Source organism: Ipomoea nil, unplaced genomic scaffold (assembly GCF_001879475.1).
Source record: "Ipomoea nil cultivar Tokyo-kokei standard unplaced genomic scaffold, Asagao_1.1 scaffold0302, whole genome shotgun sequence".
NCBI classification, from domain to species: domain Eukaryota; kingdom Viridiplantae; phylum Streptophyta; class Magnoliopsida; order Solanales; family Convolvulaceae; genus Ipomoea; species Ipomoea nil.
This window is the reverse complement of record NW_017616730.1, coordinates 2,890,011-2,911,412: the sequence shown is the minus strand read 5'-3', so window position 1 is coordinate 2,911,412 and position 21,402 is coordinate 2,890,011. Positions and strand designations below refer to the sequence as shown.

General features: G+C 44.9%; 3 protein-coding genes across 3 annotated transcripts; all 3 read left to right on the top strand.

The window, feature by feature from the left end:
* Positions 1–1,102: 1,102 nt before the first annotated feature.
* Positions 1,103–1,543, top strand: LOC109158916. Its single transcript, XM_019306831.1, has one exon. It carries the CDS (start codon positions 1,103–1,105, stop codon positions 1,541–1,543), a length of 441 nt encoding a protein of 146 aa, XP_019162376.1.
* Positions 1,544–16,273: 14,730 nt separating this feature from the next.
* Positions 16,274–17,620, top strand: LOC109158908. Its single transcript, XM_019306821.1, has one exon. It carries the CDS (start codon positions 16,274–16,276, stop codon positions 17,618–17,620), a length of 1,347 nt encoding a protein of 448 aa, XP_019162366.1.
* A 2,459-nt stretch (positions 17,621–20,079) lies between these two features.
* On the top strand, positions 20,080–20,922 carry LOC109162868 (transcription repressor OFP1-like). The gene has a single exon (XM_019311588.1). It carries the CDS (start codon positions 20,177–20,179, stop codon positions 20,891–20,893), a length of 717 nt encoding a protein of 238 aa, XP_019167133.1. The 5' UTR covers positions 20,080–20,176; the 3' UTR covers positions 20,894–20,922.
* The last annotated feature ends 480 nt before the right edge of the window (positions 20,923–21,402 follow it).

Genomic DNA, 21,402 nt, shown 5'->3' with positions numbered 1-21,402 from the left:
GGAGCATTTGCTGAGCTACCAGGCTAAGATGCAGGTTTTGGGGGTACGAGATCCGGTCATGTGCCGCACTTTCTTACCCACGTTGAAAGGGTCAGCACAAAGGTGGCTAGTGGCGCAGCCCTCGGGGTCGATTCACAACTTTGAAGAGCTGGCAGACCGCTTCATGAGCCATTATGCCGCTAATATCAAACCACAAAAGGACCTAACACACTTGGGCGACATTCGTCAGGATGAAGGCGAGTCCTTGAAAACCTATCTGGCCCGCTGGCAGAAAGAAATCCAGTCCATAGAGGAGGTCGAGGACCAGACGGCGCTCACCTTCTTCATCGAGTCCTTGCGGTCCGGCCAGCTATACCGAGACCTGAGGGACAATCGCCCAGCCACCTACGCAGAAGCCATTCATATGGCCAACAAGAGGGCCAACACAGAGCAGGCTATGAAGTATAAGAGGCAGCGCGAAGTCGGCGGATCCACCAGCGGGAAGAGGACGCGAGCTGAAACCAAGGAAAGGCGCCCGGACGTAACTCGGCGACCCGAGGTCAGACGGCCGTACGACAGACCCGTCGTCCACGCCTATCGACCGATTCCCGAACATCCGGTCCACGAGATACAAGCGGTTGCCCCGCCTCCGCCTCCGCCGACCGACGATCGCGCGACGAACAAAGAGATGGGTAAGACCTCTAAGTATTGTCGTTATCATAAATCTTATACTCACAGCACGGAGGAATGCTTCTACCTGAAGAAGATCATGGAGGGTATCATTCAGCAAGGAACCCCGCCTCCTAATCAGTGGAGGCAGAGATCGGTCAATCGAGGGGATGAGGATCCCGCCGCCGTTGCCGAAAACAGTCGAGGCAAGCAGCCGGCTCCCGAAGAGGAGGAGGCTCAGTGGCGTCAAAAGCCGGTTATCAACATGATAGTCGGCGGGCCGGAAGGTGGTGACTCAACGAACACCAGAAAAGCCTGGGCCCGCCAGTTGTACGTCGGAACGGTGTACGGACGCGAGGAGAACCCTAAAAAGGTGTGCCGAGAGCCCATCGTGTTTACCGACCGAGATTTACCAGCCGGGGAAATACCGCATCGAGAGGCGTTGGTTATAGCCATGGACATCAATGGCGTTGTCGTTCGACGAATCCTGGTAGACACCGGAAGCAGCGTCAATGTGCTATACCTAGAAACTTTCATCAAAATGGGAATGACTCGAGAACAGCTGAGTCCTGTCAAAACTCCCCTCGCCGGTTTCACAGGGGACTCGGTGGAGGCGGAAGGATCGATCACACTTCCAGTTGAGGTCGGCAGTTACCCAGATGTACAGAAACTCAGCATGAAGTTCATTGTGGTGAACCTGGCCTATTCGCATAACGCTATACTCGGCCGACCGGGTCTCGAGGATCTAGGAGCTCTGATTTCGATCGAGCATCTTTGTTTAAAATTCCGCACGCCAAACGGAATAGGCACGGTGCGCTGTGACCGTAATGTTGCCCGCGACTGCTATCTACAGGCATGCCAGGGGGATGGGAAAACGCGAGATACAGGTCCATGAGATCACCGAGAGGCCCCAAAAAAAAACGATAATACTACGTCTAGAGCCTGCCGTCGAGTTGGAAGAAGTCGAGATCGACTCCACACAGCCGGACCGACGGGTCCGAATTGGAGTCGGCCTCCCCGAGGAAGTAAAGGAAGAAATTATAAAGGTGCCCCGGGAACACCGGATGGTCTTCGCCTGGTGCCCGGAGGACATGCCGGGCGTCGACCGATCGATCATATCGCACAGACTCGCCGTGGATCCCGGGCATCGACCGGTTGTGCAGAAGAAGCGATACCTGGCCAACGACCGAAGAGAATTTGTGAAGAAGGAAGTGAGCACGCTACTAGCAGCCGGACACGTCCGCGAAGTTAAGTACCCAGAGTGGTTGGCGAATGTGGTCCTTGTACCCAAGCCCCCGGCGTGGCGGATGTGCGTGGACTACACCGACCTTAATAAGGCCTGCCCAAAAGACCCGTTTCCCTTACCTCGGATCGATCAACTGGTCGACGAGACGGCGGGGTCGGCACTGTTGAGCTTTATGGACGCCTTTAGAGGGTACCATCAGATATTCATGCACTCGGCGGACGAAGAAAAGATCGCGTTTTTGACACCGGACGGAGTTTATTGTTACCGAGTCATGCCCTTCGGGCTCAAGAACGCCAGAGCCACATATACCCGAATGGTGGCCTGATTGTTTCAGCACCTGCTGGGAAAATCGATGGCCGCGTACGTCGACGACACGCTCGTCAAGAGCCGAGAGGAGAGCAAACACGCAGAAGATTTGGCCGACTGCTTCAAAGTGATGATAAGGTACAACCTCCGGCTGAACCCTAAGAAATGCGCGTTCGCCGTGCAAGGTGGAAAGTTCCTGGGCTACATGGTCACCAAGCGAGGTATCGAGCCTAACCCTGAGAAAGTACAGGCCATCGTCGACATGCAGCCTCCCAGCACTATAAAAGACCTGCAACGGCTGACCGGCCGATTGGCCTCCCTTAGCCGCTTCCTAAGCAAGGCGGCAGATAAGACCGTGCCTTTCTTCGAAGCCATGAAGAAGAAGGAAGGATTCGCTTGGACCCCGGAGTGCCAGCAGTCGTTTGAAGAATTGAAACAATACCTCTCGACGCCCCCGGTATTGTCTACCCCCCAGGCGGGCGAGCCCTTATTTCTGTACTTAGCCGCCTCCTGCAAAGCGGTGAGTTCGGTGTTGGTCCGAGAGGAAAAGCGAGTCCAGCACCCGGTTTATTACATGAGCCGGTCTCTGAAGGCTGCCGAGTCAAGGTATACCGCCTTGGAAAAGATCGTATACGCGTTGGTGATCACCGTGCGCAAGTTGGCACCCTACTTCCAAGCCCACACCGTCCGAGTACTGACGGACCAACCACTCGGAAGCGTTTTGCGAAACCCATCGTCGTCCGGCCGCCTGGTAAAATGGGCCGTAGAACTAACCCAGTATGGGATTGAGTACCAGCCCCGGCCTTCATAAAAGGGCAAGCCTTAGCCGACTTCTTGGTCGAATGCACGGCGAGCGAGGAAGAAAAGGAACACGCCACGGAGAACTGCTTAGGCGAGTGGTGGGAAATGCATGCGGACGGAGCATCAAGTCGACAGCACCGTGGAGGTGGTGTTGTGCTTATCACTCCCGAAGGATTCCGACTGTATTATGCCCTGAGCTACCTGTTCCAAGCCTCCAACATCGAGGCCGAGTACGAAGCTGTGTTAAACGGCCTCCGACTCGCCAGGGCCCTAGGGGTCGAGAGGTTACGAGTCAAGACTGACTCTAGGTTAGTAGTCGGGCAGATCTCAGGCACGAGCGAGGCCAAGAATGCCCGGATGACTTTATATAGAGAGCGCGCAGTCGAGATGTTAAAAGAGTTCGAAGCCTACGAAATAGAGTATATATCCCGGACGAATAACATAGAGGCGGACATATTATCCAAGATTGCCTTGGAGGGAGTACCGGACCACTTGGCAAAAATCTGTCAGAGGGAGGAGCTAAGTCGACCAAGCGTTGAAGAAACACCGTTAAGGATCCAGCAAGTGACCGGCGAAGAATGGAACCGAGAGAAAAACCCCGAGATGTTCTGGATAGAGGACATCCGGCGATTCATAGAAAAAGGCGAGTTACCGCTAGACCCGGGAGTCGCCGCAAGGGTTCGACGAAAGGCCCCCTCTTTCCAAATCATTGATGGGCAACTATATAAACGATCATTCGGATGACCTTTGTTAAAATGTTTGCTAAGGCCCGAGGCCGAGAAAATAATGGACGAAGCCCATAGAGGCATTTGTGCCGCGCACCAAGGCGCCCACACGCTTGCTCGGAAGTTGGTTGTCCAAGGATATTATTGGCCAACCATGATGCGAGACTGTATTGAATGGATATCCAAGTGCAGCGTTTGTCAGGCATTCGCCAAGAAAGACACTCGGCCAGCTACTTTTTACACGCCGGTCACCACCGCTATCCCATTTGCCAAGTGGGGGATTGATTTGCTGGGCCCATTACCAGTCGCCCCCGGAGGCTTAAAGTTCTGTGTCGTAGCTATCGACTACTTCACCAAGTGGGTTGAGGCGGAACCACTGGCTACCATAACCGAGTACCAATGCCGACACTTTTTGTGGAAAAGGGTGATTTGCCGCTTCGGCCTGCCCGAGCACATTGTCAGCGACAACGGGCGACAGTTCGATTGTCAGGCATTCGCTGACTTCTGCCGCCGGCATGATATCCGCCACACTAAAGTGTCGGTAGCATACCCGCAGGCCAACGGACAAGTCGAGAACGTGAACCGAACGCTGGTGGATGGGATTCGGAAGAAATTGGAAGATATTCGAGGGAATTGGGCGGATGAGCTTGACTGAGTCCTATGGGCTTATCGCACTACCCAACGACGAGCAACGGGAGAGAGTCCGTTCTCCCTCGCGTACGGCTTTGAGGCCAAGGTCCCAATTGAGGTGGTCGAGCCCACTCACCGGGTCCGTACCTATTCAGACACGGAGAACGAAGAGAGTCTTCGAATTGAGAAAAATTTCTTAGAAGAAAAGAGGGAAGTCGCGAGTGCGCGAATGATTGAATACCAACAGGCGGTAAAAAGATATCGCGATCGAAGGATTCGTCCGCGATCCTTCCAGGTCGGCGACCTCGTACTACGGGATCGACAGGCCAGTCAACCCACCGAAGGGGGCAAGCTTGCGGTTAAGTGGGAGGGACCATACCGCATCACCGCGGTTGTCCAAGCTGGAACCTACAAATTGGAAACCATGGAGGGCAAGCCCGTGGACCGGATTTGGAACGTTATCCACCTGAAGAAGTTCTACCAATAGAAAGGGACAAAACATGTATGGGCCCAAGGGTCCTGAAAGACTTGAATAAAAGTACAAGTTACAGTTAATCACTCCATGGACTCGGCGAGAAAGAGTTAGGAAACAAGGGCCCAGACCCTTAGTCGTTTCCGTGAAAAAGCCAAGAGGAGTCGCCTCGACTGAGGTACTCGGCGAGTATATAAAGAAACAACGGGGCACTGACCCTAAATCATTTCTGAGAAAGAAAAAGCCTAAGGAGTCGCCTCGACTGAGGGACTCGGCGAGAAAGAGTTAGGAAACAAGGGCCCAGACCCTTAGTCGTTTCCATGAAAAAGCCAAGAGGAGTCGCCTCGACTGAGGTACTCGGCGAGTATATAAAGAAACAACGGGGCACTGACCCTAAATCGTTTCTGAGAAAGAAAAAGCCTAAGGAGTCGCCTCGACTGAGGGACTCGGCGAGAAAGAGTTAGGAAACAAGGGCCCAGACCCTTAGTCGTTTCCGTGAAAAAGCCAAGAGGAGTCGCCTCGACTGAGGGACTCGGCGAGTATATAAAGAAACAATGGGGCACTGACCCTAAATCGTTTCTAAGAAAGAAAAAGCCTAAGGAGTCGCCTCGACTGAGGGATTCGGCGAGAAAGAGTTAGGAAACAAGGGCCCAGACCCTTAGTCGTTTCCGTGAAAAAGCCAAGAGGAGTCGCCTCGACTGAGGGACTCGGCGAGTATATAAAGAAACAACGGGGCACTGACCCTAAATCGTTTCTGAGAAAGAAAAAGCCTAAGGAGTCGCCTCGACTGAGGGACTCGGCGAGAAAGAGTTAGGAAACAAGGGCCCAGACCCTTAGTCGTTTCAGTGAAAAAGCCAAGAGGAGTCGCCTCGACTGAGGGACTCGGCGAGTATATAAAGAAACAACGGGGCACTGACCCTAAATCGTTTCTGAGAAAGAAAAAGCCTAAGGAGTCGCCTCGACTGAGGGACTCGTCGAGAAAGAGTTGGGAAACAAGGGCCCAGACCCTTAGTCGTTTCCGTGAAAAAAGCCATGAAGAGTCGCCTCGGCTGAGGGACTCGGTGAGCAGTTAAAGAAACAAGGTTAAAGAAAAAGCGTCGAGCTCAAGATAATACGAAAAGGAAGAGAAAACGGGAATTTTATTAAAGTTAAAAAAGGCCCGAGAAGGAGGCCAGCCTTTACAAAAGGGACTATCCCAAAAGAATAGCCCTAAACTACTGGGGAGGGGGTGTCAACATCAATCCCTTCGACTTGAGCCCCTGCCGTTGGTCCAGTCAGGGGAACAGAAGAAGGGTCCTCAGCCTGAAGAGAGGACTCGGCGAGCTCAGAAGGTGTTGCTAAAGGAAGAGTCGCCGGATCAGAGGCTGCCGGAAGAGCTGCCGGGTCCACAGTTGCCGACGGTCCTTCAGTCGCCGGAAGAGCATCTATCACGGGCTTGAGGCCCCAGCCCTCGGGAGTGAAAGAGGAGTCGCGAACCAGCAAGGCAGAATGGATTTCTATCTGCGCCTCGCGAAAGCCAAGGCGATAGTCACGCTCGCCCAAGTCCAGGAGGAACTCGTCACCATCCGGCGTTGACAGCCACTCCTTAGCAATTTCTTTTTGGCGAGCCTCTATCGCCGCCTTCACCTCCGCCTCGAAGGCGGCCGACTTCTTGTACTCCTCAACAGAGGTCGCAGCAATCGTCGCCACCTTGTCCCGCTCCTCCTCCCACTGACGGGTGACCCTCAGCATCTCGGAATTATGCACTTCCACCACCTTGAGTTGCTTCGCCTGCTCTTCCAGAAAGGCCTCCTCCGTCTGGCGCAGCTTGAGGGTCATAGACCGCATCTCGGTCCTGTAATTCTGCAACCGCTTGCTCATCTCCATCTGGAAGGTGAGGTTCTGCGAGACAGTAGCGAGTTAGATAATAAGACAAAAGAACGAACGAAAGGAATTAAGTCGGGAACACTTACGCGGTACGACTCGCGCAACGAGGCCTCGATAATGTACTCATCCCCCCAGAGCGTGAGTCGCCGACACGTCCTTAGGCAGGAGGACGTTAGCACACCACTTGCGGACGGAGGAGGCGCCCATCCAGATCTGGGCATCCTCCTCTACTTCATGGCACAGCCGGATTCTTTTCGGAGCCGGCTCATCAGTTTGACCGGCCGGGCGCTTAGAGCTTGGACTATCTGTCTGAGGAGGAGGCGGCTGGCGAGTGGGCGACACAACGGGCGACGGAGTCAAATCCACCACATTGCGAGGTAGTGGGGGAGTCGACCTGGGGGCAGGAGACGGTTGGGAGGAAGAGGCGGCAGCAGTGCCAGAAGTGCGCTGGGTCAGCCGACGCCTCATCTTTTCGGCTTTATCCGCCATCTCTGGAGTCGGTTCAGCCGCTTCGTCGGAGTTGGAGGAGTCGGAGTCGTACGGACCTGCGAAAGGGAGGAAAGTCATAAGTGTTCCGAGTCGAAATGTGACAAGATAAGAAAAGAAGAGGAACGAGGGGTAACGAAGACTACCTACGGTGGCCGCACCCTCCGGCAGCAAGCCACGCTTAGCCATGGCCCGGACTCGGGACTAGTACTTGACGGAGTACGGCCCAAAGCCCTTCAAGAACTCGCCGCCCAGGACCGCATCATCGGAAGGGACGGCACGCCGATAGCAAGGCTTGAATAGAGCAGCCGGCCACAAGGTCGGAAAGGTGAAGAAAGAGAAAGCAAGGCGGACGAAGTAGTAGAGGAGTTTCCAATCCTTAATGGAATCGGACAGCCCCTCGAAAAGCTGTCGCCCCGGGCGAGCGGCAACTTGAACAAAGCCCGGCGAGTGCGAGCCGACCTTGTTCACGGTGAAAAGATACCGGAACAGGTTTAGGTCCGGCTCGCACAACCACCAGTGGCAGAGGTTGACGAAGCAGGTGAGGAGTCGGTGAGAATTGAGCACTAATTGGCCCGGAACTAAGTTATAATGGCGGTAAAAAAGGGAAAGGAAAGGACACGGAGGAACTCGGAAGCCAAAGGCAACCGAGTGCAGGTGAATGCCGACACAACCCTCGGGGGGGTCGTAAATTTGCCGGCCCTCCGGGGCGAGGACTACGGCTGAAGGCCCAAGAAGGTATTGGGCCATTTCCAGGTCCACCGCATTAACGACGGACGGTGGCTCGGAAGGGCGGACGATGGAATCGAACTTGCCCCGCGGCCGTCCGATGCCACCCGGCAGAGCCGCCACCGTCGTTAAAGGAGCGGGGCTCAGCGGAGTAATCGCCCCGAAGAAGAGGGGGTCGGAGGAAGAGAAGACGTCGATGGAACGTCCGCCGGAAGTTCCATACGACGAAGAGAGGACGTCGATGGAACGTCCGCCGGGAGTTCCATATGACGGGGAGGAGAAGAAGAAGACGAAGAAGGAGAAGAAGAAGAGGGAGAGGTCGCCTCCGGGTTATCAACCGAGTAACGACGGGAAGAATAAGAATGTGAGGAAGAAGACATTACCTAAGTCAGGAGAGAGATCGGAGGAAGTACAGAGTGGCCGGAGAAGCTCAAAGTTGAAGTTGAAAGGAAAGACTGGAGAAGAGAATGGAAAGAGAGACGAAATGGTTATTTAAAGGGGAGGAATTTCAAAGGACGGCCACGTGCCACCTTCTCGTTGGAGGAAGTGGAGGTGACGGGATGTGAAGGGACGCCGCATTTAATGCCTCAAAAGGCGGGGCGACGGTTCAGGCCTAGGGTTAGCCCACAGACGGCGCGTCTGCCCTAGGCTAGGGTCGAACGTCAGTGACCCGGCCTGCTAAGCCGGAAGCCCGTAGTGGGCCATGACCTCTGAGCCCACGAGATACGAGCTGGAAGCTTCTAGAACGACCCAGTAGAACCCGGCTCATCGAATGACATCGGCCGAGTTCACGAAGAGACTCCGGTCGCCAGGTCGGCAATCAGACCCAGCGACTCCCTCACCAGGAGGGTCTCGCCATAGCGAGACTAGGAGTCAGTCCCATGGACCCGAGGTCGGGCGACAAAATAATAAGAAAATGTGGGGTCGGACAGAAAAACACACAGTTTATTTAATTAGTACGAAGATTACAAGGCCCAGAACTCGGCCGATGCAAATTTCAAGAGAAAAACGGGTCAAGGCTTGGCTTCTTTCTCTGTCGACGGGCGAGCAGTCGGAGAGCCTTCCAGGAGATACTGAGAGCGGAAAGGCAGAGGACTCGGCTCAGGCTCAGGCATTTCGTCCAGATACACGGCGGGCTTCCCGTCATCGATCATTTGCAAGGGACTCTCCAAGGCGCTCGGCGACATGGCAACACCAAAGATGGGAGGAGCCTCCCACTTCTCTTCCACCATCGGTTCTGGATCCTCCACCACAGGCTCCATCTCCACGTCGATAGGCTCCCTACACATCAGGTCCAGCATGTCTGGAGGCACCACAATGGGGTCTGAAGCCGAGTCGCCCACCAAACGACCTCCGTTAGCCAACCTCTTCTGCCTCAACTGCTCCAGACGAGCATGCTCCTTGTTACGAATGGACCAGCGGCGATCACCATCCCTGTAACTCATAGCGCCGTACCTTCGCAAAGTAGAGAGTGTTGCGATTTGCATCAACTATGAGGGGCCTTTATATAGCCCAGCGGAGGCAAATATCTAGGCGATAATCGCGGAGGAGATTATAACTGACATAACTGAGCCGGATTAGACGGATGACGCGAATCTCTGTCAGAGATTAGTTCCATCAGATTCGCTCGGGAAGAGCGAGATTCGCACGCCAACGCAGAGAAGATTGGATTCGCCCAAGATACGGGGAATCTTGCAGGTGTCAGACTGAAAAGATTCTGATGACGTGACCGACTCCTTGACCAGTCGTCCGGATGAATACGCAATAGAACACAACAAAACATAAGGCAAGGCGAAAATAACATTTCTTATTATTATTATTGTAAAAAGGAGGATACAAATGGCAAGGAGCTTATTACAATAAGGAATATGAAAATGCTCCTAAAAGAAATTCCTCCGAACTATGGCCGACTCCGATACATACGATCACTCGCCAGGCGAGGAGGAGTCGCCCCCAAAGAACCCACCCGATGGTCCAGGCGGGGATGGACAGAACGAGTCCCAGAAAGCTGGCATGAGTGGTGGCGCAATTGGCTCCTCATCATCCGGATACACCTCCAGGTAGCGGGCGTAATCCTCATCATTCATCAGGCCCGTAACCGGCCCGTCCAGGTCGTCCAGCGGAATTGAGAAGGTCATTCTGAAAGTAAGTTGCTCTGGAACCGCCACCTCAACAAAGGATCCATCTTGAGAAGTCACTCGGGCAGTTGTGGGAGTAGGCGGATGGCGTGAAGGCGGAGCGACCTCGCGTCGAGTAGGAGTCGGCGGCTGAGAAGCTGAAGACGTAGCGCCGGCAGGAGACCTCTGAGGGGCTGGGCGAGGAGTCTTCTTTTTGTGTTCCCGTTCAGGCCGAGTCCGCTTGGAGGGCAGCGGACGCCAAGGAGACCCGAAGTCAATCCGTTTTCCTTTCAGAGGAGAACGACCCATGATGGACTTGTGAAGGTAAGAGAGAAGGGAGGATGCCATTTATAGGTGCCAAGTTTAGACAGAAGAATCCAAACGGCCCCGCGAGATCCGGAGAGAATGGCTGAGGATCTGGACGTTACCGAAGGCTATTCAAGGCGTGGATACAGTGATTGAAGGATATGGACAGTTGCTACTTTTCCAAACCCAGGCTAGCGTACCGGGTATGAAAAAGTGAGGGACTAGTTGATGGGGTAAGGACCCCGGCCCAAGAGATAGGGGCCCAAAGGAAATGGTTCAAGACAGGAGAGGTGGGCCAGCGTATGAGGAGCCCGAAGAGCAATTGGGCTGAGTCCTGGAGTCGGCCCAAGCCCAAGCACGGGGCCCGGATCAGAACTGCTAAAGAGGAGCCCAGTGGGAGCTCAGGCTAAGACGAGGAGTCGACCAATGCCCAAGCCCAGGAGAAGACTCGGTTCAAGGAGCCGTTGAGAGCATTGAAGAGGCTTGTTTAAAAGGGAGCCGTTAGGGCATTGAAAGCAGGACCCGGTCAGGCTGTTACAAACCTGGAAGAGCTGTTGGTCAACCGAGTAATGGCATCCAACGGCTCCATATTTTAATTAGTCTTGAAGTTGGCCATTAAGGGCCTTCAAGTCGGTAGAGGAGGAGTCGCTATATAAAGGCTCCTCCATTCTTGTAAATGGGGACAACTGAACACCCAGGGAGGGGAGAATACCAAAAAGATTCCGAGTATTAGCATTATCTCCGAGAGAGGCATACATTTTTACTGAAAGGTGCGCCCTCCAGCCAAAGGTTGTGTTGGACCTCCTTGGGCCTGAAAACCCTAAAACCATCAAAGTGCATCCTCAATAGCAATAGTTTTGTGTATGGTTTTTTAGGTGCCAATTATGAGAGAGAGGAGGGAAAGAGAGTAAGGAAAAAGAGGGAAAAAAAGATGTTTGCTAGACCAAGAAAAAAAAAAAAAAAAAAAGAAGGCAAGCTACGGTAACGTGTCCGACTAGGTTTTATATTGGAGTTAATTCTCAAAATGTTCTTCCGACTACGGTCTTTTATCAAATTGGTTCTTTGACTTTTAATTGCATCCAATGTGGTCCTCCGACTATTGAAATTTAAGTCAAAATGATCCTCCGTTAGTTTTGGTGTTAAGTGAGCGTTAAAATGAGGGGTAAAACTGGTAATTTTGGATTTTCACTATAGTCAAACGACTATTTTGGGTGCAATTAAAAGTCAAATGACCAATTTGAACTATCTAGTAAATATTTTAAAAGAAAATTTCATTTTATGAACTATCTAGTAATATAATCTAAAAGTTTCAATTGTGTATTATCGTATTTAAATTAATATAAAATACTTAGAGTTGATCTAATTAAATTAAAAAATATTTATGAATATAATATTAATAGCGATGATATACAATTTATTCCAACCATTTCATATTTTATTATAAATATTCTTTTATCGCGTTTTGAAGTTTTTTTTTTTTTAAAAAAAAATTCGCCTCCACTGACCAACATTTTTTGTATGCCCCTATAAACTAATATTGTATTTTTGTAATAGACAATGATTTTTTTTTAATCTTTCTTATCCGTTTGTATTTAACTGTTGTCTTTTTATTTTTTAATTTTTTTTAAAGCAATGGTTTATGTGTGTTGTCCATTTGGTTGTAATTTTTCACAATAGTATAAGTTTTGTCATTATATGTGATGAGGTGCGGTCCCAATGGGCCTAGGGCTCGAAGAAGAAAGAAGATAAGAAGGGATGAAGATTGGGCCCATGAAAGATCAGGCCCCAACAAAAGGGAAGGAAAGCCCAGAGATAGATTTAGCCGAGTCCGGGAGGTCGGCATGAGCAGAGGTCGGCCCAGCAAAATAGCCGTTGTCATTTAACAGTCCCTTCAATGCTTGGTCAAACAAGCCGTTGGGAGACCCAGTAACGGCCGCCCAACGGTCCCTAGGTTTAATAAGCCTCATTATGACACTTCAATGTATGCATTTAAATTAGCAAGGGCACTTAACTATAAAAGGGGCCCTTGGAAAATGTAAAGGAGGCAGCCAAGTTGAGATTGCTCAAGAGTTATACAAGAAAAATACTAAGATTGATAGCCATTTTCCTTAAAAGAATTCATAGCTTTGTTTGAAAAGGTGAATCCACCTACCACAGGGTCCACGGTTGTGTTGGACCATCCTGGGCCCAAAAATCCTAAAACCAACAATATGTATGCCTATTTATGATTATAGAAAATCAAAATCCAAAAATACATCATGTCAAACATTTATGAATAATAAAGAGTTAATCCAAAGTTAATGTTAGTTTGTACAACTATATATAAGTACTGACAAATAATCAAAATTATTATTCTAAATTATTTTTTAAAAAAAATTTATAGCTAACAATTAAAGTAAAATGATTGTTTATTTAGAAAATGAAAATAAGTACAAGATCAACCATTTTTTAATCAAAATGAGTACAAATTATGTTTGAACTGCTAGGACTATGTGGTCTAATGGTATCCGGGTTGGACTTCCATTTGGAAGAATATGAGTTCGAGCCTCAGTGGAGGCGTTATTGGTTTTTTGTGTTTCAGTAGGTTGAGAAAGTATATGAACTGTAATAGGGCCAGCAACATTCAAAGAAAAAAAAAATTATGTTTGAACTATGACTTTTTCTCAAATTGATCCTTTGACTTTTAATTGCACCAAAGTAGTCCTTTGACTATAGTGAAAATCCTAACTTACCAGTTTACTCCTCATTTTAACACCCACTTAACACCAAAACTAACGGATGACCATTTTGGTTTAAAATTCAATAGTCGAAGGATCACTTTGGGTGCAATTAAAAGTCAAGGAACCAATTTGAGAAAAGACCATAGTCGGAGAATCATTTTGGGAATGAACTTTTTTATATTACAACTCATGCGAGGACAGTACATCTGCTTTTCAATTTTGGTGGGGCCCATGTCAGAGGCCAAAACCACTCTTTGCATTAGGCTGTCACATCTTTCTTCCTTACTTTTTTTTTTTTTTTTTTCTTCACTTCAGCTATAAATTCGTTAAAAACTTAGCAAAAATTATAGAGGATGATGCTTTATGAAAAATTGAGGGATAATCCTAGTCTTACGTTTTCAGTGTTGCATACATAACTTGACAAATCTTTTATAAAAGATTGGATTTACTATTTGAATGATAGACCCGCTAAAATGTATTGTAACAAGTGAGTATTATCCATGTCACAAAATCTTTTTGGGAGGGACGGTGTAGCATTTTTAATCACAATTGGTGCTTCAAAAAGCTCTAATGCCCAAATAGAAAAAGGAACTTTATTGTTATAATTATTTAAAAAAAAAAAAACTTTTACTACTTTTTCTCTTTATTTGTTCACTTTGGATTGGATGGGGTTGAAGAGCAGCGACAACAATGGCAGAAAATTGCAAACTTTTAGTTCCCGTGCCAATTTTTGGAAATTCAAAATGCACTTTGCTTTTCAGGGAAGTAGTTTTCTTTTGCAGCTTTTGTACTACTAAAAAAAATAAAAAAGGGTTTACTGAGTAAATTAAATATAATTTTTATATTAAAATTTTATAACTTTGATTTTGATTAATACTATTTGAGTTGAATCCTTTAAACAAGTTATTCATAGTATGTTAGTACTCTTTATTTTTATTGTGTGATTTCTGGGATGAGCACATCACACTAATTTTTTTTTAGTGCAATTTATATTTCTTATGTGGTTTACGTGTCATTGCATATGAGTGAGCAGTTTATTCAATAAGAAAAATAAAAATAAAATATAACAAGACTAATGTTGAATATAAATTAATTAAAAATTAAACTATATAAAACATAAATTTAACAATAGTTAAATATCAAAAAGTGACAACGCTGAAAAAATTATTTTGTTTTTTTTTTTAGAATAAAAAAAATTATTTTGATTTAAAAAGTAAAAAAAAAATAATTGGAAAAGTGTTGCTCTACACTTTGAGAATAGTGTTACTCTACATTTAATTTTGTATGTTACTCCTAATTTTTCTCTATGTAATAAAGAGGATAATTTTTAAATTATTATTTTTTGAAAGTTTGAAGTTCCATCGGATTTTAAAAAATATATATATCTTATTCTTAAATTGTTTTCTTTTTTTAAAAATATTCTTAAATTGTTTTTAATTAATAGAGTAGCATGAATATTCTTGGTTATTGCGGGGATTTCGAAAATTAATAAAATATGATATGAGTTTAGGTAGGAACAATACAGTCCAAACTCCCAAGATTAAAATTTTGCATTCTGCAGCGCATCCAAGAATTATCTCGGTGGGGCCCCACTGACAGAGAAGGTACTCGAATCTCCATTGCTAACTTTTGAAATTTATACATTTGCCCCAAAAATAATTTTATCCTTTCCACTTAGAGATTCTATCCCATTTTATGTATTCGATTTGATTAATAAAAATTTACTCAAGTTAGTTATAAATTAATTTATAATATTTATATCGTTAAATGTAATATTAGTAATTATATTAAAAGTATTACGGAGTAGTATTAAGCATAAAAAATTAAATTTACATTTAAAAAAAAAAATAGTGATGAAAATAGAGTTAATTTGATCAATAAATAATAAACAGGTAATGAGGTAAATAAGACAGATGGAATAGTTGTTTTCTAAACGCATAATTTTACCCAAAAAAAAAAACACACACGCAATGAAAAGTGTAATACATGTTCTAATCCCCTTAATGATAAATTTAAAAATTAAAGAATAATTTATTTGTTGTCTGACCATAAATTTTTTCAATTCAAGATATACTAAGATTCACATATTGAGACTAGTCATGTTTGGTAGGACTTCAAAGAATAATGAATTAAAATATTTTTTGATTAGTTTTAAGGTTGTTGCATTCACACAACTTTGCAAGAGATCTTTTGTTAAGATTTAAGATTCACACCGCCTCATTTACACCCTGGGTCAGAAATAATAGTTGATATAGAATTTTTTGGGTGAAATCAATGATGCTGGGAAATCATATGGGAAGAATTTGTATTTTTGAAATTTATAGGGATCTTTTATAAATAATTCAAAATCTGTGTCTCCTCTGTCCTCCCTCTCTTGCTCTGTGTCAGAATAGTAGGCAGTACACCCTCCTAAAAAAGATTCCCTCAATTTTATTTCTTCCATTTTTTTTTTTCAAATTTTTGGTGTAATTTTTAACTTTTTTTTTTGGGGTGCTGTTCTTCTTGTGATCGTTATCTCCTCCCTTGATTAACTCTCTGTTTAGCCGTAGCTGAACAGAAAGCTCGAGAACGGTAATGTGACAGGCCCGGATACCCAAACCTGAAGAAATCCTGAAACAGCCCATTCCCTTTCTATTCTCCTGGACTTTTCTGATTGGGACTTCTTTATTTGATCCTTTTTTGCTTCAAAGTTCAGAGCTTTAGCTCAATCTCCTTTGCTCTGCACTGTGGGTTTGGGTGTTCTTGCTCAGTTTCAAGCATTTTTCATCCCTGAAGTAAGCTTTTCCACCCTTTAAGTGTACACAAATCTTTGCCTTTTCTGTTTTGGTTTCGTGTTTAAAAGGTGTAGAACCCTAGATCTGCTGTGGTTGTTGAATATTGGGGATTTGGGGTTTAAGCATTTGAGTTGGTAAAGCCGTAAAGGAATAGTTTTTTGTGTTGTTTTATTATTTTTAAATCTGGGTGTTTCACTGTTAGGATGTTAATCGGACATTGAGCCCTTAAACCTCGGGGGGTTTGGTGAAGCCCAACGTAAGGTCATTTGTTTAAGGTTATCTCAGCGGGAATCATGGCTGTTCTTTCCCCAATGTAGTAACCAACAGGTTTCAAGATTAAACCCCAAAGTTTGATATTATTTTGAATTCTTTAGCCTGCATATCAGAATCAAAGTCAGTGGTTTAGGTGTGGGGTTAGTGGCTAGATCCTTAGTTTTAGATATTCAAATGGGTTTGGATCTACAGAATCAGGGAATGGAATGTCCAGTGAAGATCTCTAAGCCCCAGTCCAACAATATTTCAGAAATTGTTTCCAAATTTGCCAAAGCTTGTAGATATAGGTCCATTGGGGTGTTTAGCTCTGAAAACCCTAACTTGAATTACCATGGTCTATCATATGGTCCCTTGGTAACTGAGGAGAGTGGTAGTGATGCAACTGAGGAAGGTGAATTGAATGCGGTTAAAGTTCATCCCGAGCCCGTTGGGGTTCGGGGTGAAGTGAAGAGTAGCGGTGACGGGGAGATCTTGAAGGTGTTTGATGCGGTTTCTGCGTTGAAATTGGCTTATGTTCAGCTCCAGCAGGCTCACGTGCCTTATGATCCCGATAAAATCCGGGCTGCAGATGAGGCTATTGTGTCTCAGCTCGAATCGCTGTGCAGGATTAAGCAAGCTTACAAAGGGAGGCAGATGAAGGGGTCGAAATCTGCCTCTGCTTGTTCGACGCTTTTACATGGAGAAGAAATCCGGGTTCGAGAGAAGCTTTTGAATGAATTGAAGTTCGGGGTCAAAGAAAAGGAGTCTAAGGTGGTTGCTTTGCAGCAGGAGCTTCGGGATTCAGTGTCGAGGAATAAGAAGTTGGGTGAGGAGCTTAGGAATAGAGAGGAGGATGTTAAGGTTTTGAGTTTCTCGTACGTGGAGGAAATTGTAGGAGCGGTGTCGAAGGCTATACACGACTTCGCCAAGCCATTAATCACCTTGATGAAGGTCTCGGGCTGGGATTTAGACCAAGCAGCTAACTCGATTCAAGGCTCGGTTGTTTACTCCAAGAGGTCCCATAAAAAATATGCATTCGAAGCCTATATTGCTCGGAGAATGTTTCATAGATTCTCATTCCAATCGTCAAGTCTTGATACTCCGAAGAAGTATGACGACCCAATTGATGCCCTAATCGAAGATCCAAACTCAAGTTTCGCCACATATTGCCGAGAAAAGTATCTATCAATAGTTCATCCCGCAATGGAACTAGCCTTCTTTGGCAATCTCGACCATCGCACATTTGTGAGCAACGGATTTCATCCACCAACGCCTTTCTATGCAGCATTCGTCAAAATGGCCCGATCTGTTTGGATTCTTCAAGGCACCGCTGCATCGGTGCAACCAAGTTGTGACATATTTAGAGTAGAGCGAGGGCGCGAGTTCTCGAATCTTTACATGGAGTATGTGGAGGAAATAAGCGAAGATAACGTTCCATCAAACAAGGAGCAAGAAAGGCTCAAAGTCGAATTCATGGTCATGCCCGGATTCATAATTGGTGACAACATTATCAAGTCTCGGGTTTATCTATCAAAAACATGACTTTTTGTGCTGAAAAAACATCCTTTGACGAAACCGGTAAGTGCCCTATTGCCAATATATGCAATTTTGCGGTTTTGAAATATATGAAAGCTGGCATAGATCGGGTAAATGCATTGATCTTATTGTAGTTGTTGGAACTTGTTTCTTCAAGGTAACGCTTTCATGTAACGAGCAATATGTTGCTTTTCCCATTGTAAATAAATATATATATCTTAACTAATACTCCATAGTAAATTTCGTAGTTATTTCGTGTTCCCCATTACTCATCATTGTCCTTTGTTACCTTGTTTATCACATTACAACCTGTGCATAGAATGTTTGTAAAAACTATAAATCGATTCGAAGATTTGAAATCCTTTGTAGGAACGAAAAGTATTATTGCTGTTGTGTAGAATCCCGGGGAAACAGATCCTTGCATAGCTCGCCATAGAATCTCGACACGAGATCAATGAAAACGGGAGACTTGAGGCTCTTCCAGCAGCGAAGAAGCTCTTCTACATCGACCAAGTCTCCCGTTTTCCCTTCCTCCAGGATCATCTCGACCAAGTAGTTCTCGAACCTCCTGCACGCGTCTTCTGTGTCATCCCGAGCAAAACCCTCCCCCCTTATTGTAGCCTCTGTGCTCATTCTTGATTGTGAGATTGTGTTATCGGTTTTTTTTTTTTTTTTTTTCCTGTTTTGGATGTTGAGGAAGTTGAAGCCTTCTTATAAAAGGAGGGGCTTGGAGGCTTCAACTTCATCTGTGGAACATTTAGGGATTGAGAATGAGAGAGTGTTGATGAAGGAAAGGGAGATGGTGGAGAATGATTGTTGGGTATATATGTTGCTTTCAGTATCGTTAACAATGGGAAGAGTTGGTTGGTGTGTTTGGGTATTTGATTAGTTTAAGGAATACAAAGTATAATTGATGGAATAAAAATGTTACTTATAATTTATATATATATATATATATATATATATATATATATATATATATATATATATATATATATATATATATAGGCGGGTTCAGGTGCGGCAGTGTCTTACGGTGCGGTTATTTCTTACGGTGCGGCAACACCAATAGTTCACCAAATATGCACCATCAACGTTAGGAAATACACCACACAAAATAGAGTAAACAGAGCCCTGCATCACCAAACACACACCATTAGGTGTGAGTAAAAACACCATACACTGTTCGGAAATACACCATTGGGGGTGGTGAGTTATATGGTGTGTTTTTTTGAGTCTGTGGTGTATTTTGTGATGTTTTATTACATTTCATTGGGATGTGTTTTTATTACACTGTTGGTGCATATTGTTAACACTGTTGGTGTATTCTGAAATTTGACCGCACCGCCGCACCGTAAGACCCCGCCGCATATGAGGTATATATATATATATATATATATATATATATATATATATATATATAAAGAATAGCAAGAATAATTGGAAGGAAAATATGGCCTAAGATTGGAATAGTCATGGTAGTTCATAATTGTGTAGTGTAGCAGTACGAGGTCTACGTTTGAGTAGAACAAAAATTACTTGTCGCTTTACACATTACACATTAGGCTTATAGCCTACTCCTCTATTTTGAATAAAGAATTTTACATCATGTCACTTTATATCTCTCCAATTATAAATAAATGTTATATATATTTTGTGAACAATACTACATTTCTTCCTTATTTTACCTTCTTACCTGATAATATTGGATGATTAGTTTTTATTCAATATCTTATCCGCGTAAGGAGAAATTCCTCACACTAAGGAACTTACACTCTGACCGTAATAAGATGATAGATGGATAATTACAGACACATTCAACAGTCTCTTAAATGGGAGAAACCGTGCCTAATTTAGATTCGATCAGATAGCTTTTGTGGAGCTTTAATTCTTCTTTAAGTGAAAGTGTAACTCAAAACTCTTTAACATGACATATTTTTTACCCAAATTGAATTTACTATGGCCCTGTTTGGTAAAAAATTGGCCTATAGACCAATTTTAGCTTATTTGATCACTATAAATTGTTTGATTTAGTTAAAATATCAATATAAATGTTTGGTTAATTAGTTTTTTGCAACTCCAAAAGGTTAAAATTAAAAAAGCTACTCCTAGCAACTTTTTCAATTAGCTTTTTGAGAAAAGAAATTATACCAAACAGCTATTAGCTAACAGCTAATTTACCAAACACTTTTCTACAATCAACTAATGTTATCAACTATTTATACCCTCTAATTAACACAATCAGCTAACAGCTAACAGCCATTTTACCAAACAGGGCCTATATAATCTTGCAATTTAACGGTTCAGACTGGATGAGCCAACCCATTTACAAATAGTCAATAAATATAATGAGTTTTATAACACTTATGAGAGTGTTGATATATAATATATTCGAGTCTCTTTCAACTTAACCAAAACTATTGAATTTGAGTGGAGTGACCCTATTGATTAGAACATATAACAAAAGGTTTACTCCAGCAAAGTCATCATTTTTCATACTATAAATTTCCCCTTTCAACTTCAGTATCAGATATAGAGAGAAAAGCACAAGGAATCTGTGAAATGGGCAATCACAGGTTTAGATTATCAGATATGATCCCAAACGCCTGGTTCTACAAGCTCAGAGATATGAACACTACAAGAACTAGAAACTCTCACCCCAAGAAGAAACACGCGCCGCCGTCCTCCTCCCCCACCTCCACCGCCACCACCACCTTCTACCACCTCTCTTCTCCTCCACACTCTTACTACCACACCACCGCCTATAACCCCTTCTCTGATCCACCCAAGAGGAAAACAGTATACAAACCTTCTGAAATTCAAATTGCTCAGACTGGCAATACGAGTAGTTCCGATGAAGATGATGATGATGATGATGATAGTTCTACATTGCCGGAGCTGATCGGATTGGAGGAAAGCGTTGATTTCAGACCGAGAAAACCGCCTGTTTCCAAGGTCACCGGAGTGAGGCTGCGAGGCAACAGTAGTAGTAGTTCTCCGAGAATTGCGGTCAGGAAGATCCGGAGAAGCTCGCCGCGGGCGGAGAAGATGGAGTTGCCGGAGAGCGGCGGCGTTGCGATGGTGAAGGCGTCGGTTGATCCGCAGAAGGATTTCAAGGAATCAATGATGGAGATGATCGAGGAGAATGAGATGAAATGTTCTAGGGATTTGGAAGAACTTCTTGCTTGTTATCTTTCTTTGAATCCAGAAGAATATCACCACCTCATTATCAAGGCGTTTGAACAAATATGGTTTGAACTGCCTCATCTCGACTTGTAAGTCTAGCTAAAATCTCCTTTCATTTTCAACCTACATTTAGTCCCATGCATTGTAATCTGTTACTTTTTTATTTAATATCAATTGTATAATATTATTATGAAAATTTTCTATTGCATATGGCCTCCAATATTCCCACAAAATGTAAAATTAATTCTGATTCAGGTCAGGTCATATTTACAAAATTTGACTCCTATTTAAGAAAAAATCTGATGCAAAGATGCCAACCTTATAATTACATTAATAGTTTACTAGGTGATGCACTATTATTTACATCAAAAATTAAATTGACCGTAACGCTAAAAGACATGATAATGGAATTGTAGTAGAATTGAAGCTAATGAGTAGCGTTTGAGTTTGGGTTGTCGTGGATTGAAAGCAAGGGTTTGTCATGGGAAAGTTAAAAGATACTTTTTTACATGAAAGATGATGATGGTGAGGTGCAATATTTGGTATTTTGGGGTAGTTTTTAGGTAAGATTAAAGTTGATATTATAGTGAAGCAGGTTAATG

Excerpts from the sequence above, each read along its gene's own strand:
- LOC109158916 (XM_019306831.1), top strand. The coding sequence starts at position 1,103 with ATGGACATCAATGGCGTTGTCGTTCGACGAATCCTGGTAGACACCGGA.
- LOC109158908 (XM_019306821.1), top strand. The coding sequence starts at position 16,274 with ATGGGTTTGGATCTACAGAATCAGGGAATGGAATGTCCAGTGAAGATC.
- LOC109162868 (XM_019311588.1), top strand. The coding sequence starts at position 20,177 with ATGGGCAATCACAGGTTTAGATTATCAGATATGATCCCAAACGCCTGG.